Source organism: Oryzias melastigma, linkage group LG1 (assembly GCF_002922805.2).
Source record: "Oryzias melastigma strain HK-1 linkage group LG1, ASM292280v2, whole genome shotgun sequence".
Classification (NCBI taxonomy): domain Eukaryota; kingdom Metazoa; phylum Chordata; class Actinopteri; order Beloniformes; family Adrianichthyidae; genus Oryzias; species Oryzias melastigma.
The window spans coordinates 17,571,565-17,588,978 of record NC_050512.1 but is presented as its reverse complement, the minus strand read 5'-3'; the positions used below and the strand labels follow the sequence as shown (position 1 = coordinate 17,588,978).

Below are 17,414 nucleotides of genomic sequence, written 5' to 3'. Positions count from 1 at the left end.
CATCCATCTTTACATTTAGCCAAAAACTATAAGGAAAAGAAACAACTTTTTCATCAAACAAGGAGGTATTACAGATCCACATAATTAAAAACAATTTCTTAAAAGTACTGTCTCTTCAAACTCACTATGATTGTTCAAAGGGAGAAGGTTCACCAAGTTGAAGCTTCCAAAGGCGATCTATTAACGGACAAACACCCACCAATATTTCTAACTTTAAAGAGGGGCGTGGCTATCAGTGGTTTGAATTTTATGCACACGGAGCAGGTTTGAGCTACAATCTATAAATGCTACATTCAGGATTTACTCTTTGGAATTCACTTCCACTGAGATTATATTAAATGTCTCTAAATTTATAAGAAACACCAAAGCCAAGGATTATTTTTTCAACTTGAATTACTAATAAGTAAGTTGGATTGTTTCATTTTCCTTTCTTTTTTTATGATGTTCTGCATAAACTATGAGCATCAAAGCTAAAAGAGCATTTGGTCATCATTCCAAATTAACTTGTTCTACTTTAATTAAATACACACTGAAGTAATAGAATATAAAGAAGGAATGACTGTAACAACCTTCCTTTATCTTTACGTTCCATTTTATCTTTGTTAATGTTTTAGAAAGCTCTTTTAATTAATCTCATATTGAGAACCTGAACTGCTATGTGTGTGTATTTGTTATGCGTATTTAATCTTTATTTTTACTAATTTGTTTGGTTTCTACTCTGTCATTTGTTGGTATTATTTCTTGAAATGGAGGATCCCCTTGAAAACGAGATGTTACATCTCTATGGGTTTATCCTCCCGCTTCAGTTTAAATGTGTAAATAAAATAAAAATGTGCAAAAAAGGTTTTAAGTAAATTAATGTTCAGCATAGACAAACATTATTCTATATTCTGAAAAATAAAAAAATAATATTTGAAATGAAAAAAAAATAATTTAATCTCTAAGGTATAAAATGGAAATTAAAGTTATTTAATATAAAAAAAAACAATAAAAGTTTATTTCCACATATTTTGTATTTATTCAAAAAACAAAGCAAAGGTGAATCCAACATAAAGTGGCACCTAATGAAAATGCATGTGCACTCAAATTTCAGGTATGTGTCCAATCTAAAACAGTCTTTTATAGTTTTTCTGTTTCATGCAACATTTTGAAGTTAACCAACCTGTTCAATTATTGCATTTTCTGGGCATGTCCTTTTTTAAAAACACATTTTACAGTTATTTTTTACTGGGGAAAGATCACCAATCCAGACCATCTTCTTCAAAAACAATATTTATGCAAAAAGTCTCATCCTCAACAGTCTTTTCTTTCAATTATCCAATTATTTTTTTTAATATTGCATATTCTATTTTAAGTGGCACATGCCTAAACTTCACGTCATGGTGTTAAAAATTGCATTTCCACATTTCCAAGGAAACAGTTGACACTAAAATAAAAAAAAAAACTGCATTTAATTATACATCACGTTGACAAAAAAGACATTTACTTGAATGCACATTTATTGTGTAACAAATTTCAAAGCTTTTATTTTTATAAATTCAGGAAGGATACATTTTTCTAACAAAATTACAACACATGAAAAGTGTATTTAAAAAAGAAAATCTTCCATGAAGTTTGGATATGTATTACGATGAATATGTCAACATTCAACTTTGGTTTGACTATAAGCGACAATGATTTGATCTCTCACACATGCAGACGACGCACTGAGGAGCTGCAGGGAGCGCTGCACAAAGATACTGTCTAAAAAAGCACAACATGTTGCACAAATTTTCACCTCACATATGATCTCATTTAAATATTCTGTTCTACAGAAATAAAGGTTTATCACTTCAGATCAAACCATTAAAAAAACATTTTTTAGCTGATAGATGGATCAGTGAGGTAAATAAAACTGAAATACCTGACAAGCTCTGGGATTTGGGATACAGTAAAACATCCAACAGTCTAAGCAGGATCGTCTTTTAACTATTGGCGTTACAATATAAAACAGTCCTACGTCAAAACTCCAGTAAGGTAACAGTCTTCAGGCCTCGGTCTACAGATTAGGCATTTCATCTGTACACAGTAGCTGCAGAAAAACACATTTTAGTTCATTTTCCAAACACTGGCTTTAAATTTGGAACCAGCATTTGGATCAACCTGGCTCCAGTTTGTGCTTTTGATATTCATGATGGAGACTAAGCGCAACCATCTTTTTTCCCTTTAAAGTCCAAAAGGCCTCTTGTTTATTTTTGCTTTCCAGAAATAGAGAAGTTCGGCTTTTTTTTGTTGAAAATCGCACATTTCAAACTGGAGCTGAGGCTAAACCATCGACTTGAGAGAAGACATAAGACACACATATGTACAGTGCTGTGTTTGTACAATCAGAAGCCTCCACCCACCACAGCTAATGGATGAGTAATAAAGAGGTAAATGTTTATTGCACAACAGTTTCTTCTTTTCCATTAAACTGGCATTAATGAAAACAAGGAAAAAGTCCTATTGCTAAGCTGAAATCCTCACGTATGCTTTCTGTGACGCTAAGCACTGTTAGAATTAGAACACATAGACATTTACGCACTAAGAATATTTGCAAAAATATCACAGAATGCCTCATAGAGCGTCTGCATTTATCTAGGCACCTTGAAAAACAACACAAGTGGGAATCGACAAAAACACATTTAGAGCTAATTACACACGTAGCTGCCAGAGGCAATTTGTGTTGAACTGTGGCTGAAGTATCCACAATATTTGTAAGCCACTGCACAAAAACCAGAGGATGACCTTCACCAAAGCACAAACCTGTTTGTGAGGCTACATCGAAAACCAATCACACACGACTGAAGCGTGGCCACATTTTCTGTCAACAGCTTCAGTCGGCTTTTTTCGTTAAAGATCTTAAAAGCACAAATGTGGTTCACAGCGTTCAACCAAAAGGGTTTTGAGGCAACTGTACAAGAAAACCCACTATCAAAGAGATGCACAGCCTGCAGCTCGTGTCCCAATAAACCAGGAAGAAGACAACAGTCAAACTCTGAAGTGACACTTTTAGCTGCAACAATTAAAAAAAAAAACTCCCACTTCTACATACAAATCTTAGAATTTCTTAGAGTTTAAACACTTTCTTTCCAGCAGCATCCAACATAACTCTTAGCAGCAGACTCGCATCAAAATCCCACTTCGATCATCTTTTGATCTATTTTAAAATCCTTCCCAGAGGTCCTTTAATTATATTATGCCACTATCGACCAAAAATGTAAAAAACATGTGTCCTTTTCTAGGATGTAGTATCTGAAGAAGTTCATTAGAAATTTGGTAGTGACTGTTGGTGCAGAGTAAGCCTGCCCCTACTCCCCGTCATCCATCTGTTTTCAAGGTTGTAGGTTCTAAGTCAGACTTAAAAGCTTTTTCCAACTTTTTTTTTTCATTTGCTCCTTATTCACAACAATTTGAACAAAGAAATACTCAGAAATACAATTTTGAGCTTAACTATCAGAAAAACGACACAAAAACTTGTTAAAACAGTCGAGAGATTTTTAAGCTGAGGAGGTTTCTTTTGGGCCAAAGGCAAGCAAAAGATATAAACAGTATAAGTCTACTTTTTTGTTTTTTTTGCTACACATAACACTCATTATACATTCATCTTTAACGACGAGCTTAAAGTGTCTACCTAGCAGAACCCACAGCTCATCTATGGAGAAAAAACAACCCGCCTTCTTCACGGATAAACCAACCAGCCTGTTAAAACACATTCAGTCCTCGGTTAAGCTGTAGTGTAATAACCAGGTATGTAGGAGTATAAAACAAAGACATCAGAGCTGCTCTGATACCACTGCACGGCTCTGTAAACCACACGTTTAATAGAAAACAACCAGAAAATAGAACCTATGGTTCTCCCAGTAAACAAATCAATGAAAGCAGTAGTTTCTCTCTTTGTATTAGTAAGCAAAAGGCAGAGAAGTCCAAGAAAACACACATTTTTAGCATGAAAGAGTTCAATATTTGTGAAGAGTTACCTAAATATGATTTGATCTGGAGCATCCTGGTGGTGGAAATGCTGAAAATACAGAATCCCCTTCATATAACTGTCAGTTACATATAAACAGTTGCTGATTTACACACTAAAACAAGAGAAAATGTAGCTTTTAAGTCCCTTCTTACAGTGGATATCTGAACTACTTTCTAGATTTTTTTTGCACATTATAGCCTTCCTTTTCGTGCACTGACACGGATCTAAGATATCTATTCCAATAAAACTAAAGTGCTACTTTAAGAATAATGTGGAACTTTTCTTCCACTGGGTTTGGGTTCCATGTGATGAACCTTCAAAGCTCACACTATTGCTGTGGAGGCTTTAGCAGGAAAAAAGGAGCAAATATTATCATATATTGTTTAAAAACGACAAGTTTTATCAATCTTAAATCAATTGAATAATTTGAATAATTATAAAAAGAGAAGCTTACAACTCCCTTTTGAGAATCAAAGTCAAGTTTGAAACTTTTGCATTTAAGTTATCAGTAATTAATTGTCGTCGCCAGTCTTAAAAGTAGATAAAAAGAACATTTTACTGTTTCAAACTAGAGGTAAGGACACAATAACAGAGAGTTTGTGTTTCTGCATTCTGCAGTCTTGGAGCTAAAAAAAAAAAAAAGACAAGGATAAACTCTTCTGTTCATAAGTCCCAAACCTCAAGTGAGCCCTCATATGTGTGACTTGAGCTCTAGTCCAAGTCCCCATCTCTGTCTGAAAATCCTGTGATTCTTTTCAAACCTTGAACCGCTGAAAACCGTCGTTTCCCGTCTACAGAACGACCTGCAAGACTTTTCTTCAGTGATTTCTTTTTTTCACCTACTTGTCTTGATCTATATAGAGTGCTATCAAAGCCTCACACCTTTCCTGTCTGGTCAGGTACATCCTCTTAGCCGTTGATTTATGAGGTCTGGGCGGAGAGGGCGACCTCGCCTTGACTGTGGGGGATGCAGGAGGGTGAAGGTTCCTGGCCCTCCTGAGGCGACTGTTGGGAAGTGTTCATCCCGTCCCTATTCCTGTCTGCTCTTTCCCTCTCTTTTAAAATGTCTTTGCCGTCCTCCAAGCGCTCATCCTGCAGGTTCTGCCCCTCCCTCTTCACGTGACAGCGACACACCTCGATGCCCGAGTCTCCAGTGAGGCGTCTGTGTTGGAAATGATCCTCCTCGTCCTCCTCGTCCTCCTCCTCGTCCTCGTTTTCCTTTTCCAGGTTGTGAACATCCTTGTTTTTGCCGTGCATAGAGACAGCCACCTTTGTCAGGTGGAGGGGGTGTGTGAGTGGAGAGGGGGTGAGGCTAAAGGGCAGATCGTACGGGGAGGTCTCGTCTCCAGGTTTGGGAAACGACGGTGGATCTTGGAGGAAGAGCGGATGGACCTGGCCGGGAGGAGCAGACGATATCAAGACAAGAGGAGAGAGTGGGAAACGGGTCGGACGGGTTGGATGCGAGTGCAAGGGGAGTGACAGAGGTGCGCTGAGAGACGATTCCTCACAGCCGTTAGAGGAACGTCTCCGCACTGGGATGACGTCGGGAGCGGCTGTGGGGATAACATCAGGAGGAGCCTGCGACTGAGGAGGAGGCGAGGGCGTGGACGGGCGAGAGGCCCTTGCCGTGACAGCAAAGTTACCCCCTCCTTCGCTGGGCGTTGAGAAGTGGCTGCTGTCATACGTCTCATCCGTCACCGGGACCGAAAAGGACGTGCTGGAGGGGGAGGTGACGGAGCACGACTCACAGGAGCAGCTGGTGTAGTTGTCAGAGCTCTGCGAGGAGGTCAGGCCGCTCGGGCCAGGGCCCAGGTAGGGGGGGCAGGGGTTGCAGGGGTGGTGGTGGTGGTGGTGAGGATGAGGGTGAGGGTAGGAAAAGCTGGGACCCCCCGTGACATCACCCTGGAGAGCGAAGACGGAGCTATAAGGCGGAGGAGGGGTGCTGGGCTGCTCCGCCACCTCCTCATAGGTGGGCAGCTTGAGGGAGGTCAGAAAACCTGCAACAGAGGTGTTAGCTGAAACACGGATTACCAAGGAGAGTGTCATGTAAGGACTAGGGCAGGTGAGCTAAACGAGGGAAATGTGATCTGGATCTGTGAATCATAAGGTTCAGGAGGCCCGAGCAGGCTGCTTTCCGCAGCGGCTCTCTGCCTGCCGGCTAGCTAGCCACCCAGGAGCCGGTTTAGCAAGCTCGCGAGCTTCACCACTCTCAGAAGTGTTGCGGTGCAAGATCTGCTGCTCTCTGCGACATGGGGCGAGCTCAAATGCTCTTGAGTACAAAACGAACTCCGCTGTTCTTGGTGTCGCAGTGAAAGTGCCACCGCTCAAAGATGAGCGGAGCGTTTATACTGGACCAATCACAAAATTCAACTTTACAACCTAGTTTCAACCTCTATTGGGCAACACACAGATGGTTTTAGATTATAATTTCTGGAATTAAGTTTAGTTTAAATTGTCAAAAAATTGTCAAGGACCACCAATCATCATTATTAAAGCCCCATTTATATAAGTCTTCTTCACCTTTCGGCTCATCCCTTCCGGGATCGTTTTCCGGGAGTTTTTAACGCTAGATGCCCTTCCTGACACAACCCTGTACTCGAAGGGCACAGGGACCCAGTTAGACAGCAGCGTCAAGGGTCTTGCCTAAGGACCCTAAGGACAAGTCATTTGTGCGTAATTTTTAAAAATTTGCGAGTGTAATTAGTTTTCCAGCTGTTGTTATTTTAATTTGTGCATATGTAAATTGTATTTTTTTTACATTTTGTAATTTTTGTATTTATGCACATAATGTGTTATATGAGTTACAAATCAAGAATTGATTTAAATCGGGGTGGTACTGCTTATTTTTCAGCAGTCCCTGCACTGATTCAAGCATTACTTACTCGTATACACCTGAATCAAGGGTGTTCAGTCAGCCAAAAGATGGAAAATACCAAATCAGTCTATCTGTTCTGATCTGCCCTTGTATGATGCTACGTTCACATTGTAGCAAGTGTTGTCAGAAGTGACAACACTTGAACATTGATCATGGAGGAGAATTGAATAATTGTGTTTTTTTCTGACTAGAATTATATGAAACCAAGATTTTATGTACTGTACTTTTATTGTAGGAGTGAAAGAAAAAGCCCGGTTCACTAGTCCCTACTTTGACATTTTGTACTAAGTCTCCTCTAACTGTAGCTACATGCACTACAATCAGGTAGTGAGCTCAGTGTGAACACCATATTCTAAATGCGTGTCCAAGAACTTAGCTTTAAAATGATGTATTTCCCATTCTGAGTGGCTAACATTGACTGTAAAAGGGGATTGGACAGAGTCAGTATGACGTCACCCATAGAAAATAACCTGGTTCCGGTTCCAACAAGATGAAGCCAATTCAGTCGTCATTATTATCAGAAATCATCAGTAAACAAGCAGATTGGTCGAGTTAGTCTGAGTCAACGTTTTTATGGGAACCACTCTAGCCAATCAGGATTGAGCTTTTTGGAAGTCCACACTTCTACTACTTAAAGGTGGGTTTGGGACAATCTGTCAATCAAATGTTTTGAATGTTGGATGCAAGACCACAGGCCTTTATCGAGCCCTCTGATTGGTTGGTATATAAATTGCACTACAGACAAAATATATACATATATTAAAAAGGTGAACAAGAGCATGTTAAAACATATAACAGAGGAAGAATGCTTATTCTGACAAATAGAATAACTATGTAATAGCTGTTTCTTCCTCAAAAGAAGTTAATGGTATTTTGGCTTCTTGAAGCCAGTGGTTACTTCCTATTTGGAACTCAAGGAGGGAGGGGTCACTCAGTTCAGCTATGTTATACCGTCAAACGTGACTTAACACACTTTGTCCTTGTATTCAAAGGTAAGTAAGACAGGAATGACCTGAAAATTAAAGCATTAACTCTTAAAATCTCCAATAAATAACTTGGTTCTGGAAGTTACACTGAAAGGTTTCAAGAAAAGTTCAAGAAAAGATTGAGTTGAACCAAACATACTGAGGTCCAGCATTGAGGACGGGTAGTTGGATGCTCCGTTATATGCAATCAGATTGATTTCTCTCTGTCTCTGCTGCTGCTGTATTCTCAGTTTGGCCCGGCGGTGGCGGTAAGCACAGAAACAACTGAAGAGGATCAGTACTGTCCACAACAGCCAGAACCCTGCAGAAATCAGAAATGTTTATAAAAATACAAAACAAAAACAACAACACAGGTTTATGCAGGAGCACATTAGGTGGATGGGATATTTATTTTCTGCATTTCTTTCACTTTAACCACAGATTGTTTTCAGTCAGGGATTCTTTACTCTTCAATAAAACTCTATATAAATAAAGCAATATGACAGTTTTATGTGCTAAAAGAGGCTAAAACATAGCTTCTACTATATATAATTTTGGAGAAAAAATGTCATTTTGGCTTTCCCAGGTTAGAGAAATTGAACATATTCGATATCTGAAGGTCAGCGGCAGGGAGGTCATTGGCCAACTCACACCAGACTTCATAATAGTAGGTACAGCAGCCCGTCTCTCCACAGCAGTGTCCTGTTTCACACAGGTAACCAGGCTTGTTGTTTACCCCGGGACAGTATTTAGGACTGACTGCAGGCTGGCCGTCCACATTCCCATGATGCTTCACCACCTAATGGACAAAACACAACATCACAATCACAAATCAAGCCAAAGGGAAGGATATCAACCCAATCTTGGAAATCAACTTATTTTGGAATCACTTTTTTAAGTGCACATTTATGGTGAGAAAATAGATTACATTTACATTAATACATTTACTTACTTTCTACATGCACAACTTTAACTTACAGCAGCTTAAAACTAACTGTACACATACAAATCTTTAAAATGTACACACAAATCACCTGATAGACACACACAAAACCGCATTTACGCACAAATCCAAAGTGATACTCATCACATCTCCTGGTTTTGTGTGTAAATGATGCGTTTAAATGCTACCAGAATGCTGGGTCATCAGAGTTTTTGTATCATCCGCTTTGAACTTAGATTGTGAATATTATCTGGAGAAAACTTGACATTTTCTGCAGTTATTTTTTTACCAAACAAAAAAACTTAAATATACAGTTGACAGAACGCCAGACCTGTATGAATGGTTTGGACCATCTTTACATTTTTTTCTTATTTTCAATTTACAGTCTCTATCTAATTAAAGTTGCACAATAGAGAAACAAAAGATGTTTTTATACTTTGTTTGCAGTGATCATTGAGTGTAAAAACATGGATTCTAAATATTCTTTAAAGCATAATACTGTATTTGTTTATCATGTGTTTTCAGGTCCCTATAAATCAATTAAGTATGAGCGTCTATGTAAGAAAAATCTTATCACAAAGTTATTTTATTGATTAAAAAAAAGAAAAAAAACATACCTTCTTTGTTGTACTCGTTTCCATTTCCTTTACAGGCACCTTCAATAAGAGTGACACAAGGTAAGCAGATGTATGTAAACATTAGGTAGTTGGAAGGTCATGAAACATGTTTTTGTTGTTGCTCGTAAAGAACCGTAAATGTCAATCTCTGAGCAAAAACTGGTTTTGGGAGCAAAACCTATGTGCAAACCAAAGGTTTACATTGTTTATACAGTAACAAATAGCTGCTTATCATTTCAACATGATAGAACAATGTTTTACTTTTACACTTGTTCAACAGCATTGCTTTTATAGAAATGCTTTGCTTTCATAATGCATCTAAATTCAAGTTTCTTTGCAGATATGAGCTGGATTTAAATTCTAAATGTATAATTATGCTTAAATATTATTTTATCATTACACACAATATAGTTCCACAAAATTTGGTAGATTCTAAAAAACTGATAAATGAACATTTGTTGAATTTGCGGCATTAGGAGGTCATATTTACTGAAATCAGAAGCATCTATCAAATCAAAAACATCTTCATAGATTAAGTAACATTTGAAGATAAGTCCCCTTATTTTGTAGCAGTTTCACAATTATTGCATCCATTGAACATGTGAACTTTTGTAGACTTTCTGCTTGAATTTCTCTGCAGGTTGTCAAAACGGAATGATTTGCAGCCTTGTTGGGGCATGGTGGTCATTCACCAACCATCCACTACTCCATCCATCTGGTCCAAGGTAACAGAACACTCATGAGTGAATAAAACTGTTAGAAAATTAGGCTTTAATCATTTTCATTGGTGTCTCTGATTGAGCTAAAACGGTGGTATCAAGGCTTAAACCAGCTGGTTCTTCTCATGATGTTCTGCCAGCTTGTTTTTTTTTTTTAAATCTTTTCAGTGTTGGGAGCAGCAGTTTTAACTATTTTTAGTCTTGAGTCCACTCGGGTTCCACTAAGTTTTAAGAAGCAGCAGTGAGGCCATTGCTGTAAAAACAAGGGCTTGACACTGCATTGTTTTCAAACTATGGTCCAATTTCCCATGTACCTTTTTGTGCTAAAGTCCTGGAGAACATTGTATACATACAGTTGATCACCTTATTAAATGATCATGAGATCCTGGAATCTTTACCGTCGGGGTTTAGGTCCGGACACAGCACATAAATCGCACTTTTAAAATGTTTTAATGATCGTTTAATAACACAGATGCAGGTGATCTTGTTGTTCTTTTATTATTAGATCTATCTGCAGCTTTCGACATAGTTGATCATGAGATCCTGATTGGTCGATTGGAACAATGGGCGGGGCTTTCGGGGGAAGCTCTACAGTGGATGAGGTCTTACAGACTGGTCCTTCTGTGTCAAAATGGGCTCTTACTCTTCCAAGTGTTACCCTCTGAAGTGGGGGGTCCCCCAGGGGTCGATTCTGGGCCCTTTGCTATTTTATATTTATTTGTTGCCTTTGGGATTGTTGTTTGGGAAGCACAAGGTGGATTTCCACCTCTATGCTGACGATTGTCAGATTTATGTCCCTATATGTAAGGGACCCGACCGCACCATTAAAACGATAATCGACTGCCTTGCTGAAGTCAATATGTGGATGTCGGAAAACTTTCTCGGCCTCAATTAAAACAAAACTGAGGTAATTGTGTTTAGCCCTAGTGGTCGAAAAGATCATGACATCGATCTCCTCTCTCTTGCCTCTTTTGATGTGGTCACAAACTTGGGTGTTAAACTTGATGCTGCTCTGAAACTCGACCTCCAAATAAATGCAGTGACCAGGTCCTGCTTTTTTCAGATGCGGCGTCTGGATAGGATCAAGTCTTTTATCTCAATAAAGAACCTTGAAATAGTCACCCATGCCTTGGTGCTGTCCAGACTAAATTATTGCAGCTCTTTATATGCTGGGTTACCTTCAATAGTCAGGCTTCAGATGGTCCAAAATGCAGCAGTAAGATGTATTTGTGGTGCAAAAAAGTTTGACCACATAATCCCAATCTTGGCTTTTTTGAACTGGCTGCCAGTGCAGTACTTGATTTTTATCAAAATTCTTGTCTTTACGTTTAAGTCATTGGCAGATACGGCACCTCCTTATCTCTCCCATCTGGTTTTAAAATATTCCCGCACAAAGTTCTTATGCTCTGCGGACCAGTGTGTACTACTGGTTCCCAGAACCAAATGTAAGTTCCGGGGGGATCGTGGTTTTGCTGTGTTGGCTCCTGAATTCTGGAATCAGTTACCAACAACTATCAGAGAGATCACACTCTTGGAGACTTTTCAAAAAGAACTGTTCCTTCATTACAGCCTTTTAGCATCAGCCTAGCCTTTTAATTCTATTTTATGTTGGTTTCTGACTCGGTTTTATTACTGTTTTACTTGGTTTTATGCTTCATGCTGGAGTGGTCTAGCCAGTCTCCAGATCTTAACCTCTTAGAAAATCTTTGGAGGGAATTAAAAGTCTGTGTTGCCAAGCCACCGCCCCAAAGCATCACTGCTCTAGAGGAGATCTGTATGGAGGAATGGACCAAAATACCAGCAACAGTTTGTGAAAACCTTACAGAAAATGTTTGACTGCTGTCATTGCCAACAAAGATTACATAACAAAGTATTGAGTTTATTGACCAAATACTTATTTTACAACATAATATGTATATAAATTCTTTAGAAAATGTGATTATCTGGATTTTTTTTCTCATTTTGTCTCCCATGGTTGAGGTTTACCTACAATGGAAATTACAGATTTCTCTCATTTGGGAGAACTTGTTTGGTGGCCTGACTAAATATTTTTTTTTCCCCACTGTATGTCCACCATCGTGAGAAAAAAAGCTACAAGAACATGTTAATCTTGGTACAAAGACATTTTTGAGTTAAACCAAGCATGCTCATGTTTGTGAATAATATCCTCCTGTTAATCCTAATGAAAAAGATGAATAAAAATGTAATTCTATTGCATATTTAGCCTTTAGGTTAAAATAACTTTTTAACCATAGGCTCACAGCAAACGTTGTATTTGTTTTTAATTGGGAGGAAGTTCTTCTGAGTAAAAGATTGGTTTTCTTACCGTAGCATCTTCAGGTGCAACCAGCCCCTGCAAGGACATCGTCATCTGATAAAAAGCAGAGGAGAGCAACGCTGCAGTTATGCATCGTGTTAAAAACCAGAGGCAAGACTGTCAAACACAGGTAACATTTTTATGAGAGGCCTCTTTCAGAAAAGTTTAGAAGAAGTCACTTTTAAATCATGGAGTAACAGATGACATAACAACACTTTCTGTTTAACAACTCAGCTTGTTTAACCCCCAAAAATGTAAAATACTTATAATTAAAAGCAAAAACCGATAGTGAAAGACGGTGAAAGAAACACAAAATAGATACACCACACAATCAAGAAAGAAAAATATTTAAAAAGTCAACTGAACAAAAGAAAAATATTTCAAAATTGGGGCAAAATTTAAACATTTCATAAGAATACTTCATTAGATGATACACTAGTTTCGAATTTCCTGCTGCATGTTGCTACCAAGCATGAATTCATGAAGGTGAGCTGCAATAAAAACCACAGCCAAGAAGGGAAATCAGCTGTCATAAATACTGTCACGCTAATTTCCTGCAGCAGCTCCACCAAGCAACACCGAAGGAGCAAGTGAGTGTCGAGTGGATTTACTTATGTTCCCACCGAGACCACAGATTAACCACAAATGATTTCCACCCCAGCTTCCCCCACAGTCTACCAAGTAGCAGACAAAATCATGAGGCAAAGGTCAAGCCTACACCATTACTAACTGCAGATTACCAACTTTAGCAAAAGAGCAAATAACTACATTAGTAAAAAAATTAAACTTGAACTAAAACCTTAATTGGAAACTGCATGGCAGAAAATAGCTGTACTTGGAAAACATTAAATCTCATTGTAGTTTATCTATATGTGAAATACGGTCACATACAGGACTAACAAATCACTAACTCAAATATTTGTGAAAACTCTACTGTCTTTTAAAAGTTAGGTTTCATATTGTAAGCAGTATGATGCGTACCACTTTAAACATCAGTTCAGGTGTGCCACAAGGCCTTTGTCTAAGAACCCATACTTTTCCCAATTCATGTCAAATTTGCAGGCTTAAATGTTAGTGATGCATTTGTATATGAGTACGCTAATGTAGAAACTTTTACTTCATGTACTCAGGCCACAACCATTAAGGTGCACTGTAATAATCTTTATATATATATTGTAAAAGCATTTATAGTGGCTCTTAAATTATGATTTTGTCGTTTGTACTGTTTTCTGGAACATAGTTCCTGCAGAGCAGCAGTAGTTCATTAGAAATTTAACTTAAGAGTTGGTGGGTTCCTGACTCACAATGATTTGAATAAAGATTATACTCAGAAATGCTTTTTCGAGCTTCCTTTTGTTTTTTTATGTCCTGAAAAACACAACAAGAACCTGTTAAAAAGACACATTTTTCATCATAGTGGGTCTTTGAAGAAAATTCTTTGATTGGAGCTTAACAAAAGCTCAATAGTAAATTTTAGAAAATGTTTGCTTATTTACATTATTACTAATTCCCATATTCACATATTCTAAGTTGCTTTCACAGGTCTCTCTTGGAATTGTAACTTCACAACTCAATGAGAATACCTGTAAATAAGTTTAATTGTCATGTCAACAACACAGAGCCGGAATGAAGTCAACACTGTAAAAAATGTTCAATCAATTTTTACAGTATAAAACTTTAACGTCATGATAGTTAATGACTGTAATCATCACATAAATCAGGGTACTTCCTTAAAGTTATGAATGTTTGTAAATGTGTTCTGCTTTAAATACATACAGTTGGTTTTAAGTTAAATACATGCACATGGTATTTTATGTTGCCAATATGCTAATTAATATTTTAACAGTGATCGCATTTAAAAATTTGTGTTTTTCATAGTAAATTATCCATTAAAAATACAGCAATGCACGTAACTGTAAAACTATAAATTATAGTACAATTTCCTGTTAACCCACATCTAACCATTAAATTTACCAATAAACACATATCTTCTTTAAAGTCATAATTTGAAGAACTGTAAAAAAAAAAAAATCACCATAATATCGTTAAAAATAACAACTTGATTTTACAGGGAATTCTGGCAATTTCTCATAAAATGTACAATTATTTTATACAATTCAGCTCTTAAGGTCCCTCACCTATAATCCTGCTGGTGGTTGGTTGGGTCAGACCCCAAAGCCACAATAAGACCCTAACCATGCAGTATGTCCACTGTACTATAATAGATCTCATCTACAAAAAATATAGCCTCCTTTGTTGTCTTTTCTTTAACATTGGTTGAGAAGTTCAATCATTTTTTAAAGATGTCCTATGATGGAGGAATAAAGGGTTACGGACATGTTTGTCAATAGATCAGTGGGCCAAGTGAAGCATGCTGCTCTGCAGAGTCACCAAAGCAAAGCTGTTGACAGCCGTGCGTGTCAAAGAAAGACTGCAGCGCGTTACCTCCTCTGCCTGCAGCCCGAGGCAGAAAGTCAGGGTCTTCTCTGGATCCATGGCGGCGGCTGAACACAAGACAGGACGCCCAGGCGGGATGTTACATGGTTCAGTCACAGCTGTTTTCCACACAGACGGAGGATCTCTTCCCCCTCTGGACGGAGACGCGTAGCTCTGCCCATAACAGGGACAGGGAGGCGGATGCGCGCGCGGCGGAACAATCCACGCCGTCAAATTCTATTCTTTTATTTTTGTAATAAATACAAAAAAAAATGTGGCGTTAATTTGAGTAAGAATTAATAGTAGACACGGTTGCAGTCGAGCATGATGTCATGGCTCTTCAACCACCAAAGTACTTGCATTGAAGAGCTGCTGCTTTGATTGGCTGCAGCTCCCAGCAACAGCCACACGGAGGACGCAGCAGCTCCTCATACATCTAAAGGGAGAAACTCTCAAATAAAAAACGATTCAAGCATCAGCCACTAAACATACTCCACAATTGTTTTATTTTTATTAAAAAAATATGTTTTTAGTACATGAAACTTAATCTCTAAAAAGTTATTAAACTATTTTTGCATCTGTTTTTTTGCTTAGGTACTTGTGTTTCTGGAAATCCTGGTAAAAGTCCACAATATAAAAAAGTCAGCCCATGGGAAATCAAAGTTATAGAAACAAATATAAACATATTTTAAAATATGATATTTTAAATGGTAATGTACACTCTACTTAAACAGCGGCGTAGTATTAGAGCAGGGGCCGGCCTTTAACAATAAAAGAGCCACTTAGGCTCATTTTCTAATGATCAAAACATAGAAAGATTGGCATAGATTTACTCTAGTCTTTTAATAAAATTGGATTTGCATTCATTACCTAATAATAATAATAGTAATAAATAAGAATTTTGTCTATTTTTGGCACAAACAAAAGCAAAAAATAAATAAGTAAATAAAGAGAACCTATTATCTTCCAAAATGTGTTTTTTTTTTTTACTTTTACTTTGAACAGAAGCTCAAATAACTTCAAATGACAGGATCATGTCAGTGCAGCTCTGGACAGCTAGTAACCATTGTTTTGCAGAGTAAGATATGTGCTTTTAATTCATAAAGGATCAAACTTTTGTGTTTTGTTTTGTGCATTCTGGGGGTAGTGTTCAGCAAACAAGATGTCTTCAGGTAAACAGCGATGTAAAAACCTACACAGCTTATTATCTATGTGCACCTCAGCCATCAATGTATTCATTTATCTAATCTAAATTAAATAAATGCGAATTAAGTCATCCTTACTTTAAAGAATTGCTGCTTTATTTTTCTTTTATTTATTCATTTTTTTGTTTTTGCTCCCTCTTTGTCCTCAGCAGTCTTACACTGCTGGGTTTTGTTGTTTTAGTTTGGGGTTGGCATTGGTAGTCTTAGTTTGTGGGCTTTGTTTATTTGTTTTCTTTAGGTAGTTTTGGTTAGGCAGCCATTACCAGGGAGCTGTTGACTCAGACGGCCGACATGGCTGGATCAGCAGTGTCCCTGACTTATTTTATGGTTGGGCAAGGAGCCACCATGGAGAGATAAACGAGCCACAGGTTGCAGACCCCTTTGTTAGGGGGTCTTAAAATAATTACTTTTCTTTGCTTTTGGCCATTTTAGAAAAGTCATAATTTTTTTAAGTCATAACTTTTTTTTCTCATACTTTGACCTCTGACAAAACATTAATAATGGAGAATGAAATGATGCATCACTTTTATCAAAAGTAGCCAGAAGAGGGCAGTAAATGACAATTTTTAAACCATCCTGTTCATTCCTGTGTGTATGTGATGGGGGGGGGGATGTAAATAGGTCAGATTTATGCAGGAAACAACACACATTTCAGCATTTTTATTTTACATTTTTGGCCCATAGAAGTCGTGACTTTCAACTCTTTCAGCAAATATGAGAACTTTTAAAGAACAGAAGAATCAAATATTGCTGTGTGGCAAACCTACAGTTTTACCCATGATCTGTATGCAAATACAGAATGCTTTAGCTACTACTTGCTATATAAGATTTGCCTTTTTGTGAACAACAGTTGTGTTTCCTGCAGGGAGGAGACACTTATTTTTACCATATGTTTACTTTAAGACCAAAACATAAATAAACATACGATATAACACTATAATTAAGTATGTTTAATGTAGAAATTGAAATTTTAACCTAAAATTGAAATGCATTTCCTTCAGCATAAAAAAATCAGGATATCAACATTCACATTATAATTTCACTCTATCAAATAAATAAATGCCTATTTAAAGAAACCAATGAACTAAACACAATTTGTCCGACCCATTTTGAATCACTAACATGCATGTACACCCAGTTATAGACAAAATCTGCATTATTCTGAATTTGAAGTTAGATAGACATCATGGTGGACTACAAAATAAAAGCACAAATAATCATTTTTTACCACCTTATTTTTAATTTTTAAACATTTAGAAATTAATTAAAAATCTGTTTTAAGACAGCAGATGCACATCAGTTAATAAATAGATTTTAATACAAACATTCACTTATGACAAAAACCC

At 37.5% G+C, this 17,414-nt stretch overlaps 1 protein-coding gene across 1 annotated transcript; it reads right to left on the bottom strand.

Moving 5' to 3' along the window:
• Positions 1-1,220: 1,220 nt before the first annotated feature.
• Positions 1,221-15,248, bottom strand: LOC112157444 (proline-, glutamic acid- and leucine-rich protein 1). The gene is made up of 6 exons (XM_024290170.2): positions 14,873-15,248; positions 12,437-12,481; positions 9,392-9,430; positions 8,483-8,630; positions 7,992-8,153; positions 1,221-5,988 (listed from the first exon to the last, which is right to left on the bottom strand). Exons 1-6 carry the CDS (start codon positions 14,921-14,923, stop codon positions 4,913-4,915), a joined length of 1,521 nt encoding a protein of 506 aa, XP_024145938.1. The 5' UTR covers positions 14,924-15,248; the 3' UTR covers positions 1,221-4,912.
• Positions 15,249-17,414: the final 2,166 nt, after the last annotated feature.